General features: G+C 44.6%; 1 protein-coding gene across 1 annotated transcript; it reads right to left on the reverse strand.

Annotated features, from left to right (window-relative positions):
• Nucleotides 1-2,141: 2,141 nt before the first annotated feature.
• Nucleotides 2,142-23,123, reverse strand: LOC147672008 (uncharacterized). Its single transcript, XM_086948055.1, has 6 exons — nucleotides 22,934-23,123; nucleotides 14,182-14,249; nucleotides 10,974-11,087; nucleotides 7,124-7,234; nucleotides 3,886-3,911; nucleotides 2,142-2,293 (listed from the first exon to the last, which is right to left on the reverse strand). Exons 1-5 carry the CDS (start codon nucleotides 23,014-23,016, stop codon nucleotides 3,886-3,888), a joined length of 402 nt encoding a protein of 133 aa, XP_086804181.1. The 5' UTR covers nucleotides 23,017-23,123; the 3' UTR covers nucleotides 2,142-2,293.
• Nucleotides 23,124-23,361: the final 238 nt, after the last annotated feature.

The following is a 23,361-nucleotide window of genomic DNA, read 5'->3' on the forward strand; positions in this document are numbered from 1 at the left end:
TGGCGCAAAATAGATGGCATGATTCAGGAGATTGGGCGTCACTTCGCTTCAGACGGAAAGCAAATTAATCAGTCCTATACCCTATAAATGCAGAATATAAACATGAGGAGGAACCTCTCAATATACAACTTCTGCTGACCCCACTCTAATACTTGGGTATTTATCTGAGCACTAAACCAGCGTAAGTCTATGAATGCAATGTGGGGACATTATTGACTGACCTGGAACATAGTATACTCATATGATTGAGATTCCGGATGTCCCTAATGGGGCGCATAGCTCTGAGTAAGATGATTGTACTCCCTAGTACCCTATACATTCTCTAACATATGCTATGCATATACGTGACAATTGCTTTTGTAGATTAGACAACCTGATGTAACTATTATAATGGGGCACAGGAAAATCTAAGATAAGTCTTCATGTATTAAAAGTCCTGTGGGAAGGGGGAATACAGGACACAAATTTTAAAATTCACCATGAAACAGCTACAATATTTAGTCCCCTGGTTTGAGGAAGAAGGAATGGACCCAGTAGATCAAACCATTAAGCAACTGATATGGCTGGTGGGACTGTTAGCACTCCCCTCAATCTCACATAAGAAACGAGTTTGACTACCAATTTCAATCTGAACAACCATAGAGATATGGGACAAAGCCTCCAGGGAGGAAGGGGACGAGTATATAAATGCGCAACAATTCAACCCTGGTGCACAGGATTATGTACCCTTCTCCCAGCCTTCCCGCGAAACATAAACAAGGAAGCTATGCATAACTGCATGGGAGATTGACATGTGGATGGCAGGTTGTTCAGTTATGCATCCTTCTACGATTGATGGGGCATCAATAGTAAACATTTTCTAATGTTTGCTGGGTTGACAGTGGCAATCCGGAAAGCCTGGCACACAGGCCTAACACACATCTCCTAAATCAGACGCTACTTGACATGCATGGGGGCAGCAAACTAATCACACTACAATATGGGCTACTGATCCCAGGAACTGACAGAAGAATGCTTCTACTAAAATACCTAAAGGAAAGAGATATAGGAGAGGATTAGGGGACGAAAGAAGGGGAGGTATCCCCAGTAATTGCAGGAAAGTCACTTGCAATGCCAGATTGAAACATATCTGCACAATATGTACATGCGGTGGGATGGCCAGGGGGTACGGAACTTTGGGGGAGATGTGATAACCGCACTGAGTGCTTTAACAATGGATCCCGCTGCAGCCAACTATACAGTTATGCTTGCTGGGCTGCATACTCTGCAGTAAACACACAAGAGTGATGAGCAAAGTAGTGGACTGGGATTAATAGATGCATGTGTTGCACTAAAGATGGATTATCAGCCATCTACTAACTAAAGGGCGGTGGACTAAGAAGTTTACCCGATGGGGCCAGGCAGAATGTGGAGTGAGGCAGAAGTTAAGATACACCGGGAGCAGAGTGGGGAGCTATGGAATGGAATATGCTAGAAATGGAAATGCAACAAGACGATGTAGATACAGCCCAAGAGGAAGCTCTGTAAAATGATACAGAGCTGACCAAGTGGGTGATGCAGGGGAATATATGTTTGATGGTACTTGTGATACTGCAATGTTGTGCCACGTAAAACCAGTCATCCCATGTCATGTATGTGTCCAGTGATAAAAGTTGTTTCATGGGAAAAGAGAGGGTTGGCCATTAAGGAAATGTTGCTGTTATTGGAAATAAATGAAAAAATTAAAGAATAAAAGAATTTGCTTTGACATAGCTGCCAAGTTTTCCATGATGAGCTTCTCTTGTTCAGGTTTTTTCTTTACATTTTGGAACTTGTACTCCTGTTTTGTAATGGAATAGATTACAAGTCCCACAATTCCAAAAAACCACCTGCACTAAAGCAGGTAGTCAAACATGGATCTGGGAAACCTAGCAGAGCTGAGTTCAGAGTGAAACTTAGGAAGAAAAATGGAACATTTCACATGTTCAGCAATGTTTCTCTCTGTCTGTCCACCAGTCAATACATTGTATCTATCTGAGATGTTTTGTTTGGTGCCTTAATTTATAGCCACAGCTTTGGAGCACCACTATTTTTTGTAATCATACACAGACAACCAGATTTGATTTTAATGCATTTAATGTGAATACAGAGCAGATTATCACCTCAGGAAGTCAGAGATATACTAAAATAAAGCATACATAGTGAAAGTTATCACAACAGGTAAAGCAAGCCAGGTTTTTTTCGAAAGGGCCTTTTGTGGCCACCAGACCACTCTTTTCAGCTCTCAAAGGAGGTCTTGGCTCGTGTATATCCCCTGCAAGAGAAATACATTGATGTTAGCAGGGTCAAGAGTGCTGAGCACCTCTTCTCATTATATTCGTGTCACTCTGCTAGAGAAATTCCTGTAGACTGGTTTGAACTGGTTTCTAGTGAATCTAATTGCAGCATGCTGGTTGTTAGATCTCGCTTGACGGTGCTGCTGTCTGCTGACCTATTGTTCCCAATTCTTGAACATAGACCCAGCGAAGGCTTAGACTGCCCCCAGAGGAGTATTTCTGTCTCATGTTTATACTAGTGGCTGCTTGGTGTATCATTGCACTTTTTTCCGTAAAAAAAACATACTGAATTGTCACACATTAAATTCATTTTATAATGTATGAATTATACATGGAAAGCAATATTTGTTTGTGTTGTTTTACACTGTAGAAGTGTATTTTAACCCCTTCGATGCGGATGACAAAGCCAGCTCGTCATAGGCATTACCTGCGCTGTGCGCATGACGAGCTGGCTTTGTCACGTTACCCGCGATTTTTAAATTTCAGCGCGCAGCGGGAAAACCCGCTAGCGCGCATGCGGGTAATGATTCCATCTGGACTCAAAATGCAAGCCAGAACAATTGGCTTTACCAATGCTTGTTTGGCATTATCTTACAAATGACAAAAGTCGAAAAGGGCCTTCTACTGTTTAAACATACTAAAAGAGTCCACAGCCCCCAACATCCAGTTATGAGAAGAGAATTGAACTATTCTCCACAACATTCCATCAGGAGTCTACTCTAAAATCCAGTGCACAGGCAAACGGACCCAGCTTGGAGCAGCCACAAGGTAGCCCCTCTTGGCTGGTGCATCCGGATCTCATAGTAGCAATGGAGGGGATGGGGTAGCTGCAGGCTAGGACTGAGGTGCATGAGAGGTGCTGTGGGGCTGCAGATCTAAGCGTGCACTATTCAACCTACATGGATCCATTGCACTTCCCTTGTATTTCTGTTTTGCAGGGGGTCATGAATGCTTATGCTCATGACTAGGTTCAATCCATAACAGAAATGTCTGCATTTATTCAGAGGAAAAGCTGCATGGCCCAATGTTATGTTAGTACTGAGTCCTACAAATGGAAAGTCTTTCATCTATGCCACAGATGTGCGTGTCCTTCTTGCCAATTGTGCCTGCCTGGGGGAATGCCCCTGCCAGCTCTTCATACCCATGCCGGGCTTTTTACTGATTCCAGGTCTGCATATGGATGCCAGTTCTACCAGTGACAGTTCTGCCCACCTGTACGATTTCTACCTGATCATAGCAGCTGTGCCCACCCATACTGGATCTGTGTATTCTGGCTTGTAGTTCATATCCATAAGTTTTCTTACCCAGCTGTTACTGGTAGACAGATCGGGCATTGCTTGTGCCAGCTGCGTCTACCAGTGCCAGATATGCCTAATCCTGTCAGATCTGTGTTCAGATGCCAGTTCTTTCTTTTCAATGCCTATTTTAGTTTTTAATGTCAGTTACATGCATCACTCATAGTTTGTTAAGAAGCAGAGCATATGTATGAGCTTTTCACGCTGCTTCTCATCCACTTGTGCTTCATGGGGCAGTCGAGTCTAGTGCCATCTGCCATATGACATGAACTTACCTAAAACTCTCCAGGGACACAGTCCACTGAAAGAAAAAAGACAAGTAGTGTTAGGGGTGTTCTGTCTCGATCACCATCGTCACAGTTCAAACAAACATTGAATACATTAGGGGCCTCATTTATGAGGCTGTGCGTCACTTTTACGCCGCCGGTGCGTCACTTTTTGTGAAGCGCCAGTGGCGTAAAAAATGCGCCTTGTTGCGCCATATTTACAAAGTGGCGCATCTAGGTAGATGTGTCACTTTGTAAACCCCTGCGCCACATTATACCTGCACCTGGTATAATGTATGCAAGGGGGGCGTATTGACGCAAGAAAGTGTCATGGAAGTGACGCAGTGAAATCTATGAGATTTCACTGCACCACTTCTAGGTCTCAAATGCATCAAAATCTTAGGCCTACCTCACAGCAGCGTAAGACTGACGCAGGCCCTTTCACATGGGGCTTGCCCCATGTGAAAGGACACATTGCTGGAGTTGCGTCACTTTTGTGGCACACTCCACCAATGTGTCCCTTTTGCGCCTACATATACGTCAGAAATACTGATGTATCTGTAACTCCCTGCAACATGATGCGTCATACTGTAAATATCCGCTCTGTCCGTCGGTACCCCGGACGTCCTTCTGAGCTGTCTGTGGGGAGAGCCCTGAAGGACGTCCGGGGTACCGACGGACAGAGCGGTGCTCCGTTTTACCAGCACTGTGGCCAGGTGAGGTGGGGCTACATTCTCCTACCATATAGGAGAATTTCAGGTGATATAAAAAAATGTTTTCACTTGTTTCACAATAGTTTAGCAGTAGCACTCATGGTCCTGATGAAGCAGTAGGAGACCTGTGGGCCCCGGTTAACTGCAGAAACATGTCGACCTAACACCTATCTTAGTAGTTATTTATTGATACTACTACTTGCACTGTTTTTAAAAATTTACGAGTAAGGAGGTGCCTATTAAAAACATTTTTACCCCCTCACTACCCAATTTTACTCATTTCACTTCAATCACTTATGATTTTCCCTAGCTTGCACTGCTATTCAGTTACCACTTGATGCCCAGAAATATTATACTGACACTGGGACAGACTGGTGAGATTAGGCTAAGTCTGGCCAAATCTTCTGAGGGTACGACTATCTACCTTCATGGTGAACGTTCCCAGATGATGTAGGGCGGGACAGGTTGGTAATCTGATGGGAATTTTCTTCGCATAGAGATAGTACCCTAGGCTTGATTTCGCTGTTCACTTAACAGTTGATGTCACGTATTGACAGTTACATACAATATAGTTCTCTTCTTGACCCATTGCTACACTGTTGTTGGTAGTTGTATATGTATAGGGGCAGTAGCAATGATTGGTCGATAAACATCCCCTAGGACCCCCCCTCTTTTCTTGTAGTTATGTATTGATTTTTAACCACATTGAATAGTTGAGTTGTGTGTTTTATCTATGTGTTGTACTATGTTTTAGAGACCTATGGTCTAAATAAACTATTTTCTGAATATTAATCTGTAAAGCCTGATTGGTATCACAGAGGCCAACTTTGGCTATGAAAGTCCTTTTTTATTTCAGAGACTTTGAATGAGTAAACTCAGTATCTATCCTCTGCAGAAAACAACTCTGGGCTATGGGTTTCTACAGTTCTCAAACCAATTTGATCGATTGGCCCAGTTAATGTAAGGAAATGGTCTGCAGAGTTATGTTCATGAAATCAATTCCAAACTCTTGGGTCAAACTTTATTCATGGCACTGTCCATGAGCACGGCACAAGTACCACTGAGCTCTGCCTGAAAGACAGGTACCTGTCCTTTATGGCTACCTGGAGAACGGGATCTATGCCTTAAGGTTGCATGGCGGTCACCTAACTGTGGTTTAAGGAAGACTGGCAGTAAGCTGGCTGTACCTTGGGGCTGCATGGAGGACAGCTAGCTGTGCTATAAGGCAGCCTAGAGGTCAGCTTGCTGTGCCTTAGGGCTGAGGGTGCTTGGAGTAAAGCTAGCTGCCCCTTAAGGATGAAGGTGCTTGCAGGACAGCTAACTGTGCCTTAAGCCTGGTAGAACTGACGTTCCCTTTCTTGTTCTATTCTTTCCATTGGCTGGTCCATTCTACATATTGCCTGCAAAGGGCCATAACCCACCCTTTTTTCCATTGCAGAATCTGGGGACAATCTTTGATACAAAGTTCTTACTTCTTTATACTATGCACAGATAACACATGGGGTAAAACTAATTTGTGGTGAATGGAAGCTTTCTAATTGTTTGCTGAGGATGCTTTGTGATCTATGATCTCCCTCCACAGCAGAAATCTGCTCACCTGGCATCTATTGGTTTTAAATACATGTATAAGATAACGTGCATTTGTGTTCACTTTAGCTGCATTATCTCTATCATAGGTGATTTTGTTTTATTTAAAACTGCTGCCCGGTCTTCTTGCTATGTTCGCCTACCCCAAGATCTTTTTGTCGTATAACACAGTAGTTTCAGTGCCTTAAACCTGTATCTTAATACAATGTTTTGTAGCGTTGCTATGTCTAAACATATGAAATAGTAAGTTACTAATAATCAATTTAATAGTACTCAATTCACAGCCTTCAAATGAATGATGGGTGCTTCTGGCCCTCAAAGAGCCATCTTTCCTGATTGTACGGCATTTTGTTACCTAACTAGTAAATGTGGTTGCATCTGCATAGTGAGGCTGCCATTGGCTTCCTATGTATCATGCAATGGCTGTATAAAACGAGTTGTTTTCAGTTGCGGGGTGGACACTGTGGAGTCATGGGTCGACACATTTCAGTTGACATCTATGGTTTTTGTCACTTATTTGTCAATGTCACGTTATTTTACTTCTGTTTACTTTAATGTATCGGTTAGCTAAGATGATTTTTCCATCTTGTTACAGAAACCCCTGATGAAGAGCCGTGAAGGCTCAAAATGCATTGGGTTTGTTTACTCCATTATTGATGCATCTATAAGAGACGGACCGGTGTACAAAGCCTGATAAAGCATACATTTGGTGAAGAAAAGTTTAATAAAAAATACAGATGTAATTTTACTGTCTCCCAGTCGGAAAAGGAAAAGTTAAAAATTATGAACAGAATTTAGGTTTCAAAGGATTACTTAAGGAGTACTTAGATCAATTGGATACACTCGGGTGATGATTCCCATTTCTGGCAGTGCATCAGCGAGGAGAGCGAGACACGTGCCCAGGCTTTGTTCTATATATAGAAATGACCAGCATGCATTATGCTTACTGTCTCTTGGCAGGTGTGTGATGTCATCAGTTGAGAGCCCAATTATCGGTACCAGCATCTTGAAGTGTGCTATGGCTAAAGCAGGGATTTCATCGATTTCTGGCTTTCTACCTGCAAACAGAAATCAGGAAGACAAACAAAACAAACTTTTTAATGGGTTCAGTCACGATTTCTCATGTCACGTGTCATGTTAGTGTAACTTACCTGCACAAAGAAAGTCATGAAGTTTTAGATTTCACATTCTTATTACCAGTTAGAATTAGAATGTTTGTATCTAAAAGTGTAGAAAATGTTGAAATATTTAGGGGTTTTCTATACTCTTATATTTAGGGTTTTGGACAGTAATGGGACAGCATTCTGGGGAGGAGAGTGAATGATGGATAAAACTAATTGTGTGTAGTTTCCCATGTTATTAAGCGCACAAAACTACTACTGTAAAATGCAGCACTAAGTTCATTTTCAGGTCGAGAGAAGATATTGTAAACCCTATTTTACATTTCGGATATGCATAGTCAAAGTGGATTCCTTCCAAATGGAAAATCCACTTGAATATACCTAGGAGTGGAGGTTACAGGATTACGTTTCATTAGATTTCACGAATGCCTGATAATTCTGAAACTATGAAAGAAGCAGCTGTGAGAAGACAATATGCAAGAACCAAAAAAAGTAATTTGGTAAAAAAAATAAGGCATGATAAACATGCCTGTCGAGTGCAGTTGATTTTTTTCATATATTTGGAGAGCTTACACCTTTACAAGGAATTTAAATATGAAACCTAGAATTAATTTAGCTGGGCCTTAATATTGTTAAAGAGAGGACATTGTTTAAACCTCTTCGGTAATAAGAGCTACTGTTAATCAAGGACAATCATTCTCAGCTACTAACAAATATAGTATCGCTCTCTCTCTCTTGCTCTGAGACTGACAGTGCCAGGGCCTGCTTGAGCAGGTGGTTTTACAGGAAGGCAATTGGTTATATTGCAGGCTTCATGCTGTCAGTCTTACTGTGTGTTATTGGATAGAGGGCGTTGCCATTGGTTGGGCTGGCTGCCACTTGAAGAGTCTGCCACTCTCCAGTACTACTGCCTGTGCCGTACAGGAGGCTGCACTGCTAAGTACCAGATCGTGGTATCATTTACTAGGTTTTGCCTCATTTACAAGAGATACTTACTAGCAGATGGCAAGCTTCTGAGAGCTCCTGTGTACCTGGTGGAAATCACTTAAAGCCTTGTGCAGTAAAAAATATTCCTTTGTATGCTTTTAGAAGTCACAAGACATCATTAGGATTGCCTCTTTCTTTACTTTGTTTCAAGCGAAATTAAGAAATGCTGCAATTTTATATAAAGTATTTATTTGAAATGTTTGTAATATTAGGGTGATGAATTATAGGGTGGTAGTAAATATGTGATCATAGCAGTGAAAGCATATGGGGTAAGATGAAAGGTAGTTCTGAGTAGGAGTGGTGTGTATTTTATGCCTCTGAAATGAATATCTAAAATGCTTTCACCAAAGTGATGACAAAGGCTGAATTCTGGATCACTCCACAAAGAAGTAGGGATAGAACAGAATTAGCAATGTGATTATGGAAAATGGTGACAACCAGATTAGCGAGAGGTCCTTAAAAACATAGCGGCCAGAATAAAGGATCTGTATGAAGAAATGTGGAGAGAAAGCGCATTCCTAAACTAAGGATTTAGGAATAGTGTAAAAGAACAGAAAAAGGATGAGGTCATGGAATGACTAAGCTGAGATATGATTCCTAGATGGTGTGCAAATTTGAACAAGAAAGGAGAAGTACCAACGAGCAAGTTGCAAAGTGTTCTCCTTGTGACCATCTCATATTAATCACAAAAACTGCAAAAAAACTCAAAGGCCATGAAATTCAGCATGATTTAACTTATGCTTGAAAATGACTACTATGTTTATGATGCTGTTAAGATTTCCAGCATCACATTTTCCCCATTGTGTATGCAAATGTAATTTGACAGATCGGCCCCTGGTTAACTGTGAGGAGAATCTATTGGTGCTCTTATTATGCTTGAAAGTATCAGCACAAAGTTCTATGCTTTGGTACTGATGAAAGTAAAGTGGGAAACTCCATGAACTGTGTGAAGGATAATAATCAGGAACTGCACCCTACTTTACTGAGGCAAAGTATGGATGCATGTACTCCAGCAGAGACAAAAATAGAATTTGAGTTCTGTTTAAGTAAGATATGGGCAGAATTTCTTGATATGAAAACTTTTGAAGCAAGATGTGCATAAGGACAACCTTCAATGATCCAAAGTGATCTCTAGACACTAGTGGGTTAGGAAAAAGAAAGCCAACACGGATGAAAAAAGAAAGTGGGTTGGATTGAAGCAACAGGTCTTTTGAGCAAAATAAGAGGAAAGTAAAGTGGGGAATGAGCATTCCAGGTAAGGGACATGGTAATAGGAAAGAATACAGATTGGGTTGAGTCTAGAGGATAAAAGGAAGATTCCGTGAAAAGAGAGGAGAATAGGAGCCAATGTAATGATCAGGCTTATTGTGAGCTTCTTATTTGGAGATACAGCAAAACCATGTTAAGAAGAGACAAAGAATGACAGTTAGGAGAAGAAGCGTCTAGAGAAAATCAGTACAGTAGGAAGATGGCACACTTGAAATATTCATGAAAGGTACCAGACAAGAGTAATAGGTGCTGTGTAACAGGCAATTAGCAAGAGAGAGACTGAGAGATTAGGATGGGAGTGAAGAAGACAGTTGAAGCTGCTGCAGGGTTTTCATGACATATGAAGAGGAGATTGAGCTTAAGAGTAATATATTTGGCAAATAAAGAAAAGTGGACCTGCCTCTTGACTACATAGACATACCATGACCCATGCAGTGTTTTCTCTTTCCCCAGGAAACATATTTTCCTAATTTCTAGGTATTTCTAGAATTACAAGACATCCTTGGCCTGACATATTCTTCTGACTGGCCTAGATGTGCGAGTTGAAATAGGACTGTTGATTGTAATGGACCCTCAGTGTGGGAGGGGACAGAGAGGCTATCAGTTGGTGTAGATGTATGCTGGACAGAAAACTGAGGGGCAGATTTACTGACACTTTACACCAAGTTCACTTAACAAATGTTACTCAAACCAATGCAAAGTGGTGTACTGGAATTTACTTTCCAATACAAATTCTGATTCGTGTTGGAAAGTATCCCTTAAGAAATGCAAAACAGTTCTTTGTGCTACTTTGCACCAATGAGTAATTCTGTGGAAGGTATATTGGCTTGCCCATGCAACCCCCCATGGATTTTGACTTAAAGCCCTATCTACAAAACAGGACTTTGTGGCAAAAACGACTTCTTCTTGGAGGCAGGCGTATTATTAGAGAAAAATCAACTTTTCTCAATCGTTATCCAATTGTGCACCTGTGATGCACAGTAGAGCACAAATGCAAGATTTTAAAAGTATTCATCTATGACTAACTAAGCATGGTATTTATTACTGGAAGGAGATCAGTCTAGTACAAAATCTAGGCTTGACATCAAGCACACGCCCTTGCACCATGGTGCATGGGTGTGTGCATTGGTACAAGGCAGCCAACAGTGTGCCACCACTAGGAGACTAGCCACGGGGTTGTCCTGATCTTTCATTTTAATGCAACACAGTGCCACAATTTAGCAAATCTCCCCCTGAATTTCACAACAAACTGTAGGAAGGCAAAAGCATATCCTGCACCATGAACATGCCTGAGGGTGCATGGACTTAGACATTTGTTTGAATATCATTGCTGGTCATCATCATGTGTGCATTTAGAGCTGTCTGATTGCTCTGTGAATGTCAAGGATGCTCTCCTGAGATGTTTAAAATATATATATACCTAACAGTTTCACCATCTTGCAGGCATCGCCGCTTTCTGAGACATTTTGGGTGTACTCCAGGACACTAAATTCAGGGTCCCCATCGACAAATCGGATGTCACTGTTATCGAGAGCTGGAAAAAAAACAACAGCAGCTGCTTACTCACACTGTAGGAAATGTGGAGGAAAGGGGTACATATTACATGAAATTGACTAAGCAAAATGTAAATGTGCTGTAAAAAACATGAAAATAGGTTAGCAAAAAAGAATCACTATATCTAAATTAAAATTGCTAATTTGCTAAACTTCGTCTTCCACTAAATAAAGATAATTAAGACACTTGATAGCGCATTTGAGTAGTCTAAAAATTATGTTCCTCATGGAAACCGCTGCGGTTTAACAATATCATCAAATAAGTCTTTACTCATAACTTATTTTACTGTTTTATTAATCTGCATACATCTTAATTAAAAATTGGAAAATATATTACCTATGGCACCATAATAGGATCTTCCAATTTCTTATAATTGTATCAAAGTTTGTGTTGAAAGGACACGGCTAGGGTTTATTATAGAAACGTATTAGCCTTTTGGCTCTGACTAACAATGACTAAGCATGAACAAGGCAGTGCTGGCTGAATGCTTGGTTGCCAATTGCTTTTGATGTTGGCATGGAGTATGTTCAAATGTGGTAGTAATGGGCAGCAAAGTGTACATCAAACTTCATTTTTGAACTGTTCTTAGTGCAGTCTACAAATGTTTCCAATGTAATGGAGGGAACAAATTGAAAAACATGTTTAAGATCAATTTATAGAGTTCAAAATTGGGAGGAAAAACATTAAACCATGCAATTTTTACAATATATTAGGTAAAATAATGTGTTTCGACTCATTAGTTCTTGTATATCACTTGTTAAGATGGAATCTGCAGCTCTTTTCCCACCATAGTGCTTTTTGCTCACCATATACACAGGCAAAGTTGCAGGGGTACTGGGCGAGGCAGGATGCAGTGACCCCTAAATGATGTCCACAACACAATTGTGGAAAGATAGTGGTATTGTTATTATCCACTTTATGAATCCAGCAGAGCCTGTCATAGGTTTCTTCACTTTACTTCATGTTTCAGGTCAGGGCTGACACAACCATTGAGTAGCTGAATGTGCCGGCTCCTCAATTAAGGCAGAGGAGCATCGCCCCACTGCTGGCAGCAGAGAAAACATGAAAAATAAAATGATAATATAGCAATGTTATTATCATTTTATTCAGCGGGCGGTGACATTCCTGGTGATGGACAGCAGCGGGGAGCAGCAGTGGTGGGCACTGCACGTGTCCATGCCGGTTTGGCTGACTGTCTTGCGACGTGTTGCACATCCAGGAGGGGAACAGGCACAGGGTCCATGGCACGAGGGTGTGCCAAGGAAGCCCTCTGCAACCAATCCAGGCACTTCTCTCATGCTGATTGATGGTATTACCAGCATGAGAGCAGCGTCTGGACTGGTTAGGGGAGTTCATTAGACCCTGGGAACTTGTGCTGGAGCCATGGACTGCAGGAACCAGAGCAGTGGACCAACGCAGCTGGTAGGTACACTTTTAATTGTGTTTGTTTTCATTAAATGTTTCTTTTGACTCACTGACAGGCACTGTGGAAACTTGCAACTCCAGAACTCTCAGTCGTGACCCTTTATAAACACTGGTTGGAATGAACTAGGATTGAAAGGATTGGTGTTGAGCCCAAGAGTATTGCCGGTTTTTGGCAGTGCCTTCTACTGGGTCAAAATATTCTGCCTGTGCTGCTCCTCCACTTTAATTTGACAGCAGCTGGCTCTGGCATCTAAGGCAGTTTTACCTTCACCTGCTCTTTTCAGGGCTCTCCATGGTCATTGCTCAAGATATGTACCACATAAGCACCCAGCCTGCTTTTATGATATATGCTTGATGAAGCAGGCAAAGTTAGCTGCCATTAGATGACACTATTTCATCAGTGATATGCTACCAGTAAACCAGGGCCCTGAATGTTTATGACTCAGGCTGCACAAAACTTTTGTCAAGCCTGTGTGAGGTTATGGGCAAACGAACCACAAAAGCTAGGCTCGTTGCTCAGTCTCTAGTTTAAAATGCTTTAACGAAGGGCCTCAATTAGACCTCGTGGGCAGGTTACCCAGTCACAACGGTGACGAATATCACGTCTGCAAAAATATAAATCCCATTATATTTCCGAGGAGATTTATATTTCATCAGATGGGTTATCTGGCACAAAGAACCCTTCTGCGGAGATCTAAATCAGGCCCTTCAGGCACTAGCTCACTCATGCAGGGAATAGGGAAGCACAGGATCCCACAGTTATGTTTGAGTGTCCCTTGATATTTGTCCCGTTGCTGTTTGACCTTCACATGATACCAGGTCATTCAGGTGGGTGAAAAAGTGTAAGTGTATGGAGTAGGCCTGGGAGAAATTTAAATCAAGTTGAGAAAAATCCTAATTTTAAGACTTTCGGTATTCACAGAAGGCATTTAGGAGTCCGAAAGTTAGAAGTCCCAACTTTACTACCACTAAATTGAGAAAAATCCAAATTTTAAGATTTCCGGTATTCACAGAAGGCATTTAGGAGTTCAAAAGTTAGGAGTCCTAACTTTACTTCTGCTAAACTGAGAAAAATCCTATTTTTAAGACTTTTGGTATTCACAGAAGGCATTTAGAAGTCCGAAAGTTAGGAGTCCTAACTTTACTACTACTAAATTGTGTAAAATTCTAATTTAAAGACTTTCGGTATTCACAGAAGGCATTTAGGAGTTCTAAAGTTAGGAGTCCTACCTTTACTACTACTAAACTGAGAAAAATCCTAATTTTAAGACTTTCGGTATTTACAGAAGGCATTTAGGAGTTCTAAAGTTAGGAGTCCTAACTTTACTACTACTAAACTGAGAAAAATCCTAATTTTAAGACTTTCGGTATTCACAGAAGGCATTTAGGAGTCCGAAAGTTAGGAGTCCTAACTTTACTACTACAAAATTGAGAAAAATCCTAATTTTAAGACTTTCGGCATTCACAGAAGGCATTTTGGAGTCCTAAAGTTAGGACTCCTAACTTCTGTGAATACCGAAATGAGTAAGTGCCTTCTGTGAATACCAAAATGAGTAAGTGCCTTCTGTGAATACCAAAATGGTAGTAAGTTTAGGATTTTATCTTAAGTTAGTTCTGTGAATCATGCCCTCACTATGGTTGATACTCACCACTTTGAGTGAATTGACCGTTTTTGACGAAATGGTATACCATATCCATCTTCATGCATCCTGAAGGTCTGGAAAAGAACACAAATAAGCTTGCATATTATTTAGTATTCCATTGCGCAGTAGACAAAGAACAAATATGTACCTTGGTATTTGTTTTAGCAGATAAGTGTTCATCAGCTCACTAGACTTAACAAATATGATACTGTAGCTACCAGTCAATGTTTTCAATAGTCATGGTGGACATGCATCAACCTACCAATTAGGCCTGGTGGTTAAATGTGTACCAGATATACCAGTTCACGGGTCATGAAGTACTTATTCAGTTCTCCTGAAAGGTATTAGTGTACTTGTTAGGGGTGGACAGAGCTTGTGGAGTTTTACTATGTGGAATTTTGCAGTATTACATTAAAACTGTTGAATTCTGCGGAGTTCTGCTCTGCCCTACTCAACCTCAGAATAAAGACTGGAGGCCCTCCGTTGCCCCTCAATTATGAGCCAGCGGCCTGTCATACCCTCATAGACCTCAGCGAGATACATAAGTCATTACAATATCATCTTAGCCCCCCCCCCAAAAATGAGGCTGTGAAGTCTTGCCCCCCCCCACACATCTCTGGTGATAGTGCCCAGAACACGCTAAAACATAGCCTTGAAAATCCAGCCCCTTCCCTCTGTTCTTGTTGTTGTTGCTGCCGCTGCTCACAACTCCTGCGAACCCACCACGAGTACATAGACGATGATCAGCCAGACTACTCTACTGAGAAACACAATCCAAGAGGATGTGCGGTTGTTTTTAGAGGAGATCAGGCAGCAGTCAATCAATCAATCAATCAATCACTGCATTTATAAAGCGGGCTACATACCCGTGAGGGTCTCAAGGCGCTGGGGGGAGGGGGGGCGCTACTGATCGGAAAGCCAGGTCTTGAGGAGTTTCTGAAGGCCAGCAGGTCCTGAGTCTGTCGTAGGCTGGTGGGGAGAGCGTTCCAGGTCTTGGCGGCGAGGTAGGAGAAAGATCTGCCGTCGGCGGTGGTTTTCCGGATACGAGGAACTGGGATATATGACGGTACCACGCGTACTTTTACAACGCGTACCGTTACAACGCTACTTTTACCACGCAAGTCGTTACAACAACTTGCGTGGAGGGGCGCTGGATAGTAAATTTTTTAATTTACTATTCCAACTCCAGTCCCCCTGGACTCTAGGGAAGGAGTTGGATAGTAAATTAAACTATTTACTATCCTGGAGCGCCCTCCAGCGCAAGTCGTTGTAATGACTTGCGTGGTAAAAGTAGCGTGGTAACAGCACCGCGTTGTAAAAAATGAATGCTAACCGCTGTATACCGAGGAACTGTGGGGAGGGCGAGTTTGGCTGAGCGGAGGTTTCGGGTGGGGGTGTGGAAGCTGAGAGGGTTGTTGAGGTATGTGGGTCCGGTGTTGAGGAGTTTGAAGGTGATCCTCTTGTTGACAGGGAGCCAGTGCAGGCCTCTCAGGTGGGGTGTGATGTGGCTGCGTTGGGGGACGTCGAGGATCAGTCGTGCCGAGGCGTTCTGGATTCGTTGGAGTCGTCTCAGGAGCTTGGTTGTTGTTCCTGAGTAGAGGGCGTTCCCGTAGTCGAGCCTGCTGGTGATGAGGGCCTGGGTGACGGGTTTTCTCGTGTCGGGAGGGATCCATTTGAAGATCCTGCGGAGCATGCGGAGGGTGTTGAAGCAGGACGCGGGCAGACGGCGGAGACTTGCCTCGTCATGGAGAGGGTGGAGTCGAGGATGACCCCCACGTTGCGTTCGTGGTCTGTGGGTTCTGGGGCTGTGCCTAGCGATGTGGGCCACCAAGAGTCGTCCCAGGCTGATGGGGTGGGTCAGAGAATGAGGACCTCTGCCTTGTCTGAGTTCAGCTTCAGTCTGTTGTCCTTCATCCAGTCGACTACGGCCTTCATTCCTCTGTGGAGGTTGGCTTTGGCGGTGTGGGGGTCTTCGGTGAGGGATATGATCAGCTGGGTGTCGTCGGCGTAGGAGATGATGTTGAACAGCGTCGGGCTGAGGGAGGATCCCTGTGGGACACCGCAGATGATCTCGGTGGATTTCGAGCGGAAGGGTGGGAGGCTGACGCTCTGCATTCTGCCGGAGAGGAAGGATGTGGTCTAGGCCAGGGCCTTCTCTTGAATTCCAGCGTCATGGAGGCGTGCTGATAGGGTGCGATGGCAGACTGTGTCAAAGGCTGCTGACAGGTCCAGGAGGATGAGGACGGCTGTTTCTCCTTTGTCCAACAGGATCCTGAGGTCGTCAGTGGCGGCGATGAGGGCGGTCTCGGTGCTGTGGTTGCTGCGAAAACCAGATTGGAGGGATCCAGGATGTTGTTGTCTTTGAGGTAGCAGGTTAGCTGTTTGTTGACAATTTTCTCTGTCACTTTTGCCGGTAACGGGAGCAGGGAGATGGGAAGGAAGTTCTTGACGTCCTTGGGGTCCGCTTTGGGCTTCTTCAGAAGGGCATTGATCTAGGCATGCTTCCAGCTTTCCGGGAAATTTGCTGTCTTGAAGGAACTGTTGATTGTTTTTCGGAGGTGGGGCGCGATGGTTGTGCTGGCTTTGTTGAAGAAGTGGTGAGGGCAGGGGTCAGATGGGGATCCAGAGTGGATGGAGTTCATGATTTTGATGGTGTCTTCATCGCTGGCGTTGGACCGGGCGGTCAGGTGGCTGGTGTGGGTGGTGGTCCCAGGGGTGGTGGACTCGGTGGTGGGTGCGGGGGTGTCAGAGTTGAAGTTGTTGTGGATGTCGGTGATTTTGCGGTGAAAGAAGGCAGCCAGGTAGTCGCACAGGTCTTGTGATGGTGGGATGTCGTTGGTATTGGAGCTGGGGTTGGAGAGTTCTTTCACGATGCTGAAGAGCTCTTTGGTGTTGTGTGCGTTGTTGTCTAAGCGGTCCCTGAAGGCGGTCCTCTTGGCGGTCCTGATGATTTGGTGGTGTCTGCGGGTGGTGCTCTTGTGGGCTGTGTGGCTGTCTGGTGTTTGGTCATGGAGCCATTTCTTCTCCAGCTTCCGACAGGTGCGCTTGGAGATCCGGAGGTCTTCGGTGAACCAGGCGACTTTCTTGTTGGTGTGGTTGGTTGTGGAGGTCTTGAGAGGGGCGAGGGTGTCAGCACAGTCGTTGATCCACTGTTTGAGGTTGGTCGCGGTGGTGTCTGGGTCGTGGGGTCGATCGGGTGGTCTCAGGGCGAGGGTGGTAGTCAGTTGGTCCTTGGTGATCTTGCCCCAGCAGCGGCGTGGCAGCTGTTGGGTGCGGTGGAGCAGTTGGGAGCGGTGGAGTGTGGTGGGTTTCCTGAAGGTGAAGTGGACGCATCTGTGGTCGGTCCAGTGGGGTTCGGTGGTGTGGTTGAAGGAGACGTGGGGGCTGGTGGAGAAGATGGGGTCCAGAGTGTGTCCGGCGGCGTGGGTTGGTGCCGTCACGAGCTGTTTGAGTCTGAGATTGGCGGGGTTGTCGATCAGGGCGGTGGAGTTGGCGTTGTTGTTGTTCTCGAGGTGGAGGTTCAGGTCCCCGAGGAAGATGTAGTCCGTGGAGGCGAGGGCGTGGGTACTGACGAGGTCGGCAATGGTGTCGCTGAACTGTGGTCGAGGTCCGGGAGGTCTGTAGACGAGTGTTCCTCTGAGGGTGGTGTTGGGGTCGGTGTGGCTCTGGAAGTGCATGTGCTCGGCGGAGGTGAGGGTCTCGTCCGTGTTGGTCGAGATTCTGATGGTGTCTTTGTGGATGACGGCGATTCCCCCTCCTACCCCGTTGGTGCGGTCTCTGCGGGAGATCTTGTAGCCCTGTCGGATGGCTATGGCGATGTCCGGTGCTGAGGTGGTGGTCAGCCAGGTCTCCGTCAGGAAGGCGACGTCTGGGGCGGTAGAGTCAAGGAGGTCCCAGAGTTCGATGGCGTGTATGCGAGCGGAGCGAGTGTTGAGGAGGATGCAGTGGAGGTGTTGGGTTCTCTGGTTGGTGGTTTGGTGGGCTGGATGCTGGTGAATCCGCAGTTCCGGCAGGCGAAGGGCCCTAGGGTGCGCTTTGGGGTGGCCCGGTAGCAGGTCTGGTCTCGTTCGGTGTTGAGTGCGTGGAGGGTGCTGGAGTCATAGTGCAGTCTGGCGATGCAGAGGGTGGGGGGTCCAGGGGTTCTGGCGCTGGGCGCAGTCCAGGCGTGGACGGGCGCAGACGGGCTTGTCGCTGCACGGCCTCCATAAGAGGCGAAGTGGGAGGAAGGGGCAGCTGGGAGGCGGGAGTGTGGCGGCCAATGGGCGGGCAGGGGAACAAAAAGGAAAAAGGTGGCGGGCCGCGGGGGAGCAGCAGTGAGAAGCGGGGAGCGGGGGGCACAGAGGGCAGGGGCACACAAGGAGCGCCTAAGAATCCACAATAGTAATAATAAAATACAGGAAAGCAAACAACAATTGCACAGTAAGGAAAAGGAATGCAGAGCCCAGGGCACACCAGCGGCGAACCCTCGGCAGCACTCGGGTCCCAGAGGAGTCGAGCGGCGCGGGGAGTGACCTGGGGTCAGGTCACACTCACCTGCGCCGCGCGACCTCCATAAGAGGCCAAGTGGGAGGGAGGGGCAGCTGGGAGGTGGGAGAGGGGTGGCCAGTGGGCGGGCAGGGGAACAGAAAGGAAAAAGGTGGCGGGCCACGGGGGAGCAGCAGCCGGAAGTGGGGAGCGGGGGGGGCACAGAGGGCAGGGGCGCAAAAGGAGCGCCTAAGAATACACAATATCAATAGTAATAATAAGATACAGGAAAGCAAACAACAATTGCACAGTAAGGAAAAGGAATGCAGAACCCGGGGCACACCAGCGGCGAACCCTCTGCAGCACTCGGGTCCCAGAGGAGTTGAGCGGCGTGGGGAGTGACCTATCTCACGCATTGAAATGAAAGGTGAGATATGTTAGAATAACAGGGATGTCAAAGCAGTTTTTTAGGCACAGACCATTTTGGGCACTTGGAATATGGGGATCATATGGTATAATTTAGGAGTAGTGAGGATGAAATATATATGTGGAACACTCTATCTTTCGATGTATGTGGGACTTCAGAGCACAGTGCAATGCCTGACTGGGTCCCAGAACACTATACAAGACACAAACACTTATTGCATAACACCATCAGAAATCGCATTAGTTGGCAATCAGCCCCTTTGCTTTTTCTTTCTTCTTTGCATCAACGGTGGGTTGCTTGATTAGCACTGAGATGTTTTAAAGGTTTGGGCAAAGTGGGCAATAGGGCAGGGCTCCCACCTGCCAAGAGGTCCTTTGGGAAATGAACTTTCTCTCTAGCTCACTTCTGTGTAGTTCTGTATCGCAGCCTTCAACATATTATTCAATATTGCTAGGCAATATAGTGCTTGAATTAGCAGAAATGGTATAAAAAACTCTGAGTTGTTCCAAACAGGGGTCCTGAAAATATTTCTTGCCCAGGGCCACAAAATCCTTAGGATTAAACTTGATTAGCACTAAAACTGAGAAGGGCCTTCTGAATGTTACTGCCAGCACAAAACTCTTCCAGATAATCAACCTGAGACCATTTAAAATTACCTTTAATCCAATCTCATGTTGTCTTATATGTTGAGAAAAGTTCCAATTTGCCTCTTACATTGTTTTTGATTCTTATTTTGGTTAGCTCACGCTTTGCACATTATTCTTTTAGTTTGTATTATTCATGTTAGATTATATTTTTTGCTGTTCATTTAATTTGTTTTTCTCACCTCGTATTTTTCACAGAATTGGATGGTTCACCTGGTTAGCCATCTTGTCCCCACACCTCACTCACATTTCTTTGTCTTTCTTACTTACACCGGAGACAGATCAACTGACTTGTGCCATTACTTACAGTCTGCTTACTATTCCTACCAGATGCGAACCGTGGCTGAACTGGCAATGTGCTAAAGGCCAGCCCGTCCGCACTTATCCACACCAGGATAACGTGTTCCATGGGCCATGCTGCCAGTTCTTGTGGTCCTAACCATTGCCTAAGGCAAGCGGACTATTCTAAGTTAATCCCTCTGCATTCTCACAAACAGGTGGTAAGTCCATGTATAGACATTCCTGCATCTTGTCTTTCTGTGAAGGGAACCTAAGTTAACATATCAGATGGATTTCATTGACTTTACAGAAACCTAACATACTCACCCACTGACAAAGCATTAGCCACTCTGATTGGTTTTGAATTAAGACATAGCAACCATTCTTCAGCCTTGGGAGGTGGCATTTCTCTTCTTGTGCATGACTCATTTAAAGTATCTAGTACAACACTGTCTGCTTTTACTATGATTAGTTTGTCAGCTTTTTTTATGCAACCCTCATCTCACTGCAGTATCCTGTGAGTCTTGCTTCATCAGTCCTAAAATTAAACTTTGGAGAAATTGTGTCCAATGTATTGGTTCCTTATAAGCTGTTTCATCCCACATGATTTTATTAAGAGTGGGAGATTGTAATATTTGAGTGTTTGTCAATGGCTTCAGATGAATACATTGTAAGGGTTTAAAAAATCGCTCAATGTGAGCAATTGGGCTGTTGATTGAGTGGGGTGTTATCCCTGCTCAAGCAAAAGCCACAGTTCCTTTCAGGGTGAACCACAAAACTCACTAATGCAATCATGCTTAGCTTAGAGGCAATGAGTAAAGTATTTTTGCAGCACACAAACAGTACGAACATGAAAACTCAGAACAAGAAAAATCTCATCACAATTTAGAAACATAGAGGAGGTTTTAATAAATTAATCAAGACAACAAAGATCCAATCAGTAGAACAGGAGTTATGCATTTTTTAAGTTTAAGGTAAGAAGTAGCACGCCAAAGATTAAAGGGATAACCACTGACAGCAAGTTGCGCAAACAAGACAGGATCAAAGTAAAAAAATATTGACCACGATGGAGCGCAAGTCACATAAAGTCAGCGCTCACCTTTGGACTTAGAAGAAATTTAAAGAAATGTTCTGAGAAGGTAAAGTTAAGGCGGCAAGGCTGCAGGCTGTGTCCAAGATGGAGGAGTCTTCATCGGGGAGACGCTGGGCAAAGTTGAGGTGATGATTTCTGTTTTGGAAGTCAAAAATCGCCAGCGGGATGCGGCAGGAAGCACCAGCCGATGAGAGTTCCAGGAGACTGGATACTCCTTTGGCCAAAAACCGTTGAACAGAAGTTGCTGCTGCTGAGAAGAAGGTAGCAGGACCTACTGCGAAGTCAGGCCGACCAGCTATGCACAGAGGCAGATAGACATGCAGGTTGGCCCTTCCTTCCCTCAGTTGTCAGAGCAGTTTTTAGCTAAATATTTTCCACATCCCAAGCTTTAGATGTTAGCAATCTGGGCACCTTTAGCACCGTAACCGTGGGGCAAGGATTGGAAGGGCCTGGGGGTGGGGCACCACTTGGGGGCTTAGGACTCACTCAGGCTGGGTCCAGGTACAGGTTCCATATGGTTGGAGCCTTTGCTGTCCCTGAGGCTCTGATTAGGATGCTAGCACCCGAGGCCTTGGAGTGACTCTGGTAGTCCTTGCTTCAAGTGATGAGGCAGGGCTCAAGCAGTGGAGCTGGACTATGACGGTTGAAGGCAGGCTCCAGGCAGCCAAACAGTCCATTCAGGTGCAGAGAAACAGCCTTCTGTAGTACATAGCAGCAGACAGTACTCTGAGAGCCCTTCCGCAGGTCCATAAGGTGAACTAAAGAGTGGTTCTGAGGGTCCCATCTTCATACTTGGTGTCTTTGTTGAAATAGAACAAGTTTCTAGAGACATTCTTCTGCACCTCAGTTTTGTTCGAACAATCATTTGTGTGTTATCCGGGAAGGAGAGAACCTGGCAACCGAACGATCTCACCAACTCCACAAGAGGGGTCGCAAAGATGTTAAAAAAGAGTGGGGCTAAGGGAAGATCATGGGTGACCCAATAGGGAAGGCGGAAAGCCTTTGCTCTAAAGCCACCATAGCTAACAATGTGAGTTCTGCCGGTCATGAAAGAGTGGAGACGCTGCAGGGCCCTACCAGTAACTCCTACTTCCAGCAGTCACTGAATCATGCGCACTGGGGAGATGCTATCGAATGCCACTGAAAGGTCAAGCAAAATCAGCACTGCAGATCTGCCTTGGTCAAACTGCATGCAGATACAGTTGGTGGCTGCTACCAGGCAGTTTCGGTGCTGTGACAGGCACGAAAACCGTTGTGGGAGTTGTCAAGGATTTCCGGGGATTCATGTGTTTTATCAGCTCAACTTGATGAATGAAAGTAACAAGGCATTTGTCTGTAAACACCAGCTAGGCTATTGATTTTGTCTAAGAACACTTTCTAATGGCCCTTCATCATTTCCCATGAGGCAAATAAGATTCCAGGTCAGATGTCTACAACAGACTACTTCGCTTTTGTGTCACAAGAATCATGCATAGTCCAATAAAGTGGTAAAGTTACTTACCATTAGGGTAGAGGGGAGTAGCAATATATTGCTAAGAGTAAACAGAGATTGGATATGGCCTGATGGAATAAGTTCAAAAACGAACAATTTCTGAAGCTGTGCTCAGGGCAAAAGGTTGACTCATTTTTCAAGGGATGGGGTAAAAAGGGTTTAAAAAATGACCCTAAAGTGAGAAATATTCACCAAATTATGTAGCGTGAAAGAATTTTTCAATTGTATGCACATACGTTAAACAAAAAAAATAAGCTCTAATAGAAATCATTGCTGTATCCTCTGTATATTTCATGCTCATCGAATACTGCCTAGCCAATAGACTACTAGCTCTGTTGAGTGCTTTGTCTAACACTTACCCTGCGACGCCTGTGGCAGCAAACAGGTCTCCGTTGTCAAGTAAGTTGAATATGGTGATGGGCATCTTCATCACTGACTTCATCTGAAGAAATTCTGGACAGTTTGATGCCACTGCCACAGCATACCACTTTCCTTCAATCTGGAAGAGAAAGGACAAATTGCTTCTAAATCAGGATTCTGAAGTGGCAGTACTCAAAACAGTGGGCCAATAGTTTAGTACAAGAAGAACGTGCATTGTTTTCAGAGTTCCTGTAAATGCTCCCCCATTGATGAGCATTTCTTTTCTAGAGTTTAATGCAGATTTGTCAAGCCGCCATCAAAGGTGTTGAAAGTTAGACTTAACAATAACTACAGAGGGGCAATCGCTGTCACTGTATTGTCCATACAGAGGAAGAGAGAGAAAGAGGGAGCGGGTGAGAAATAGAGA

Source organism: Lissotriton vulgaris, unplaced genomic scaffold (genome assembly GCF_964263255.1).
Source record: "Lissotriton vulgaris unplaced genomic scaffold, aLisVul1.2 SCAFFOLD_1139, whole genome shotgun sequence".
NCBI classification, from domain to species: domain Eukaryota; kingdom Metazoa; phylum Chordata; class Amphibia; order Caudata; family Salamandridae; genus Lissotriton; species Lissotriton vulgaris.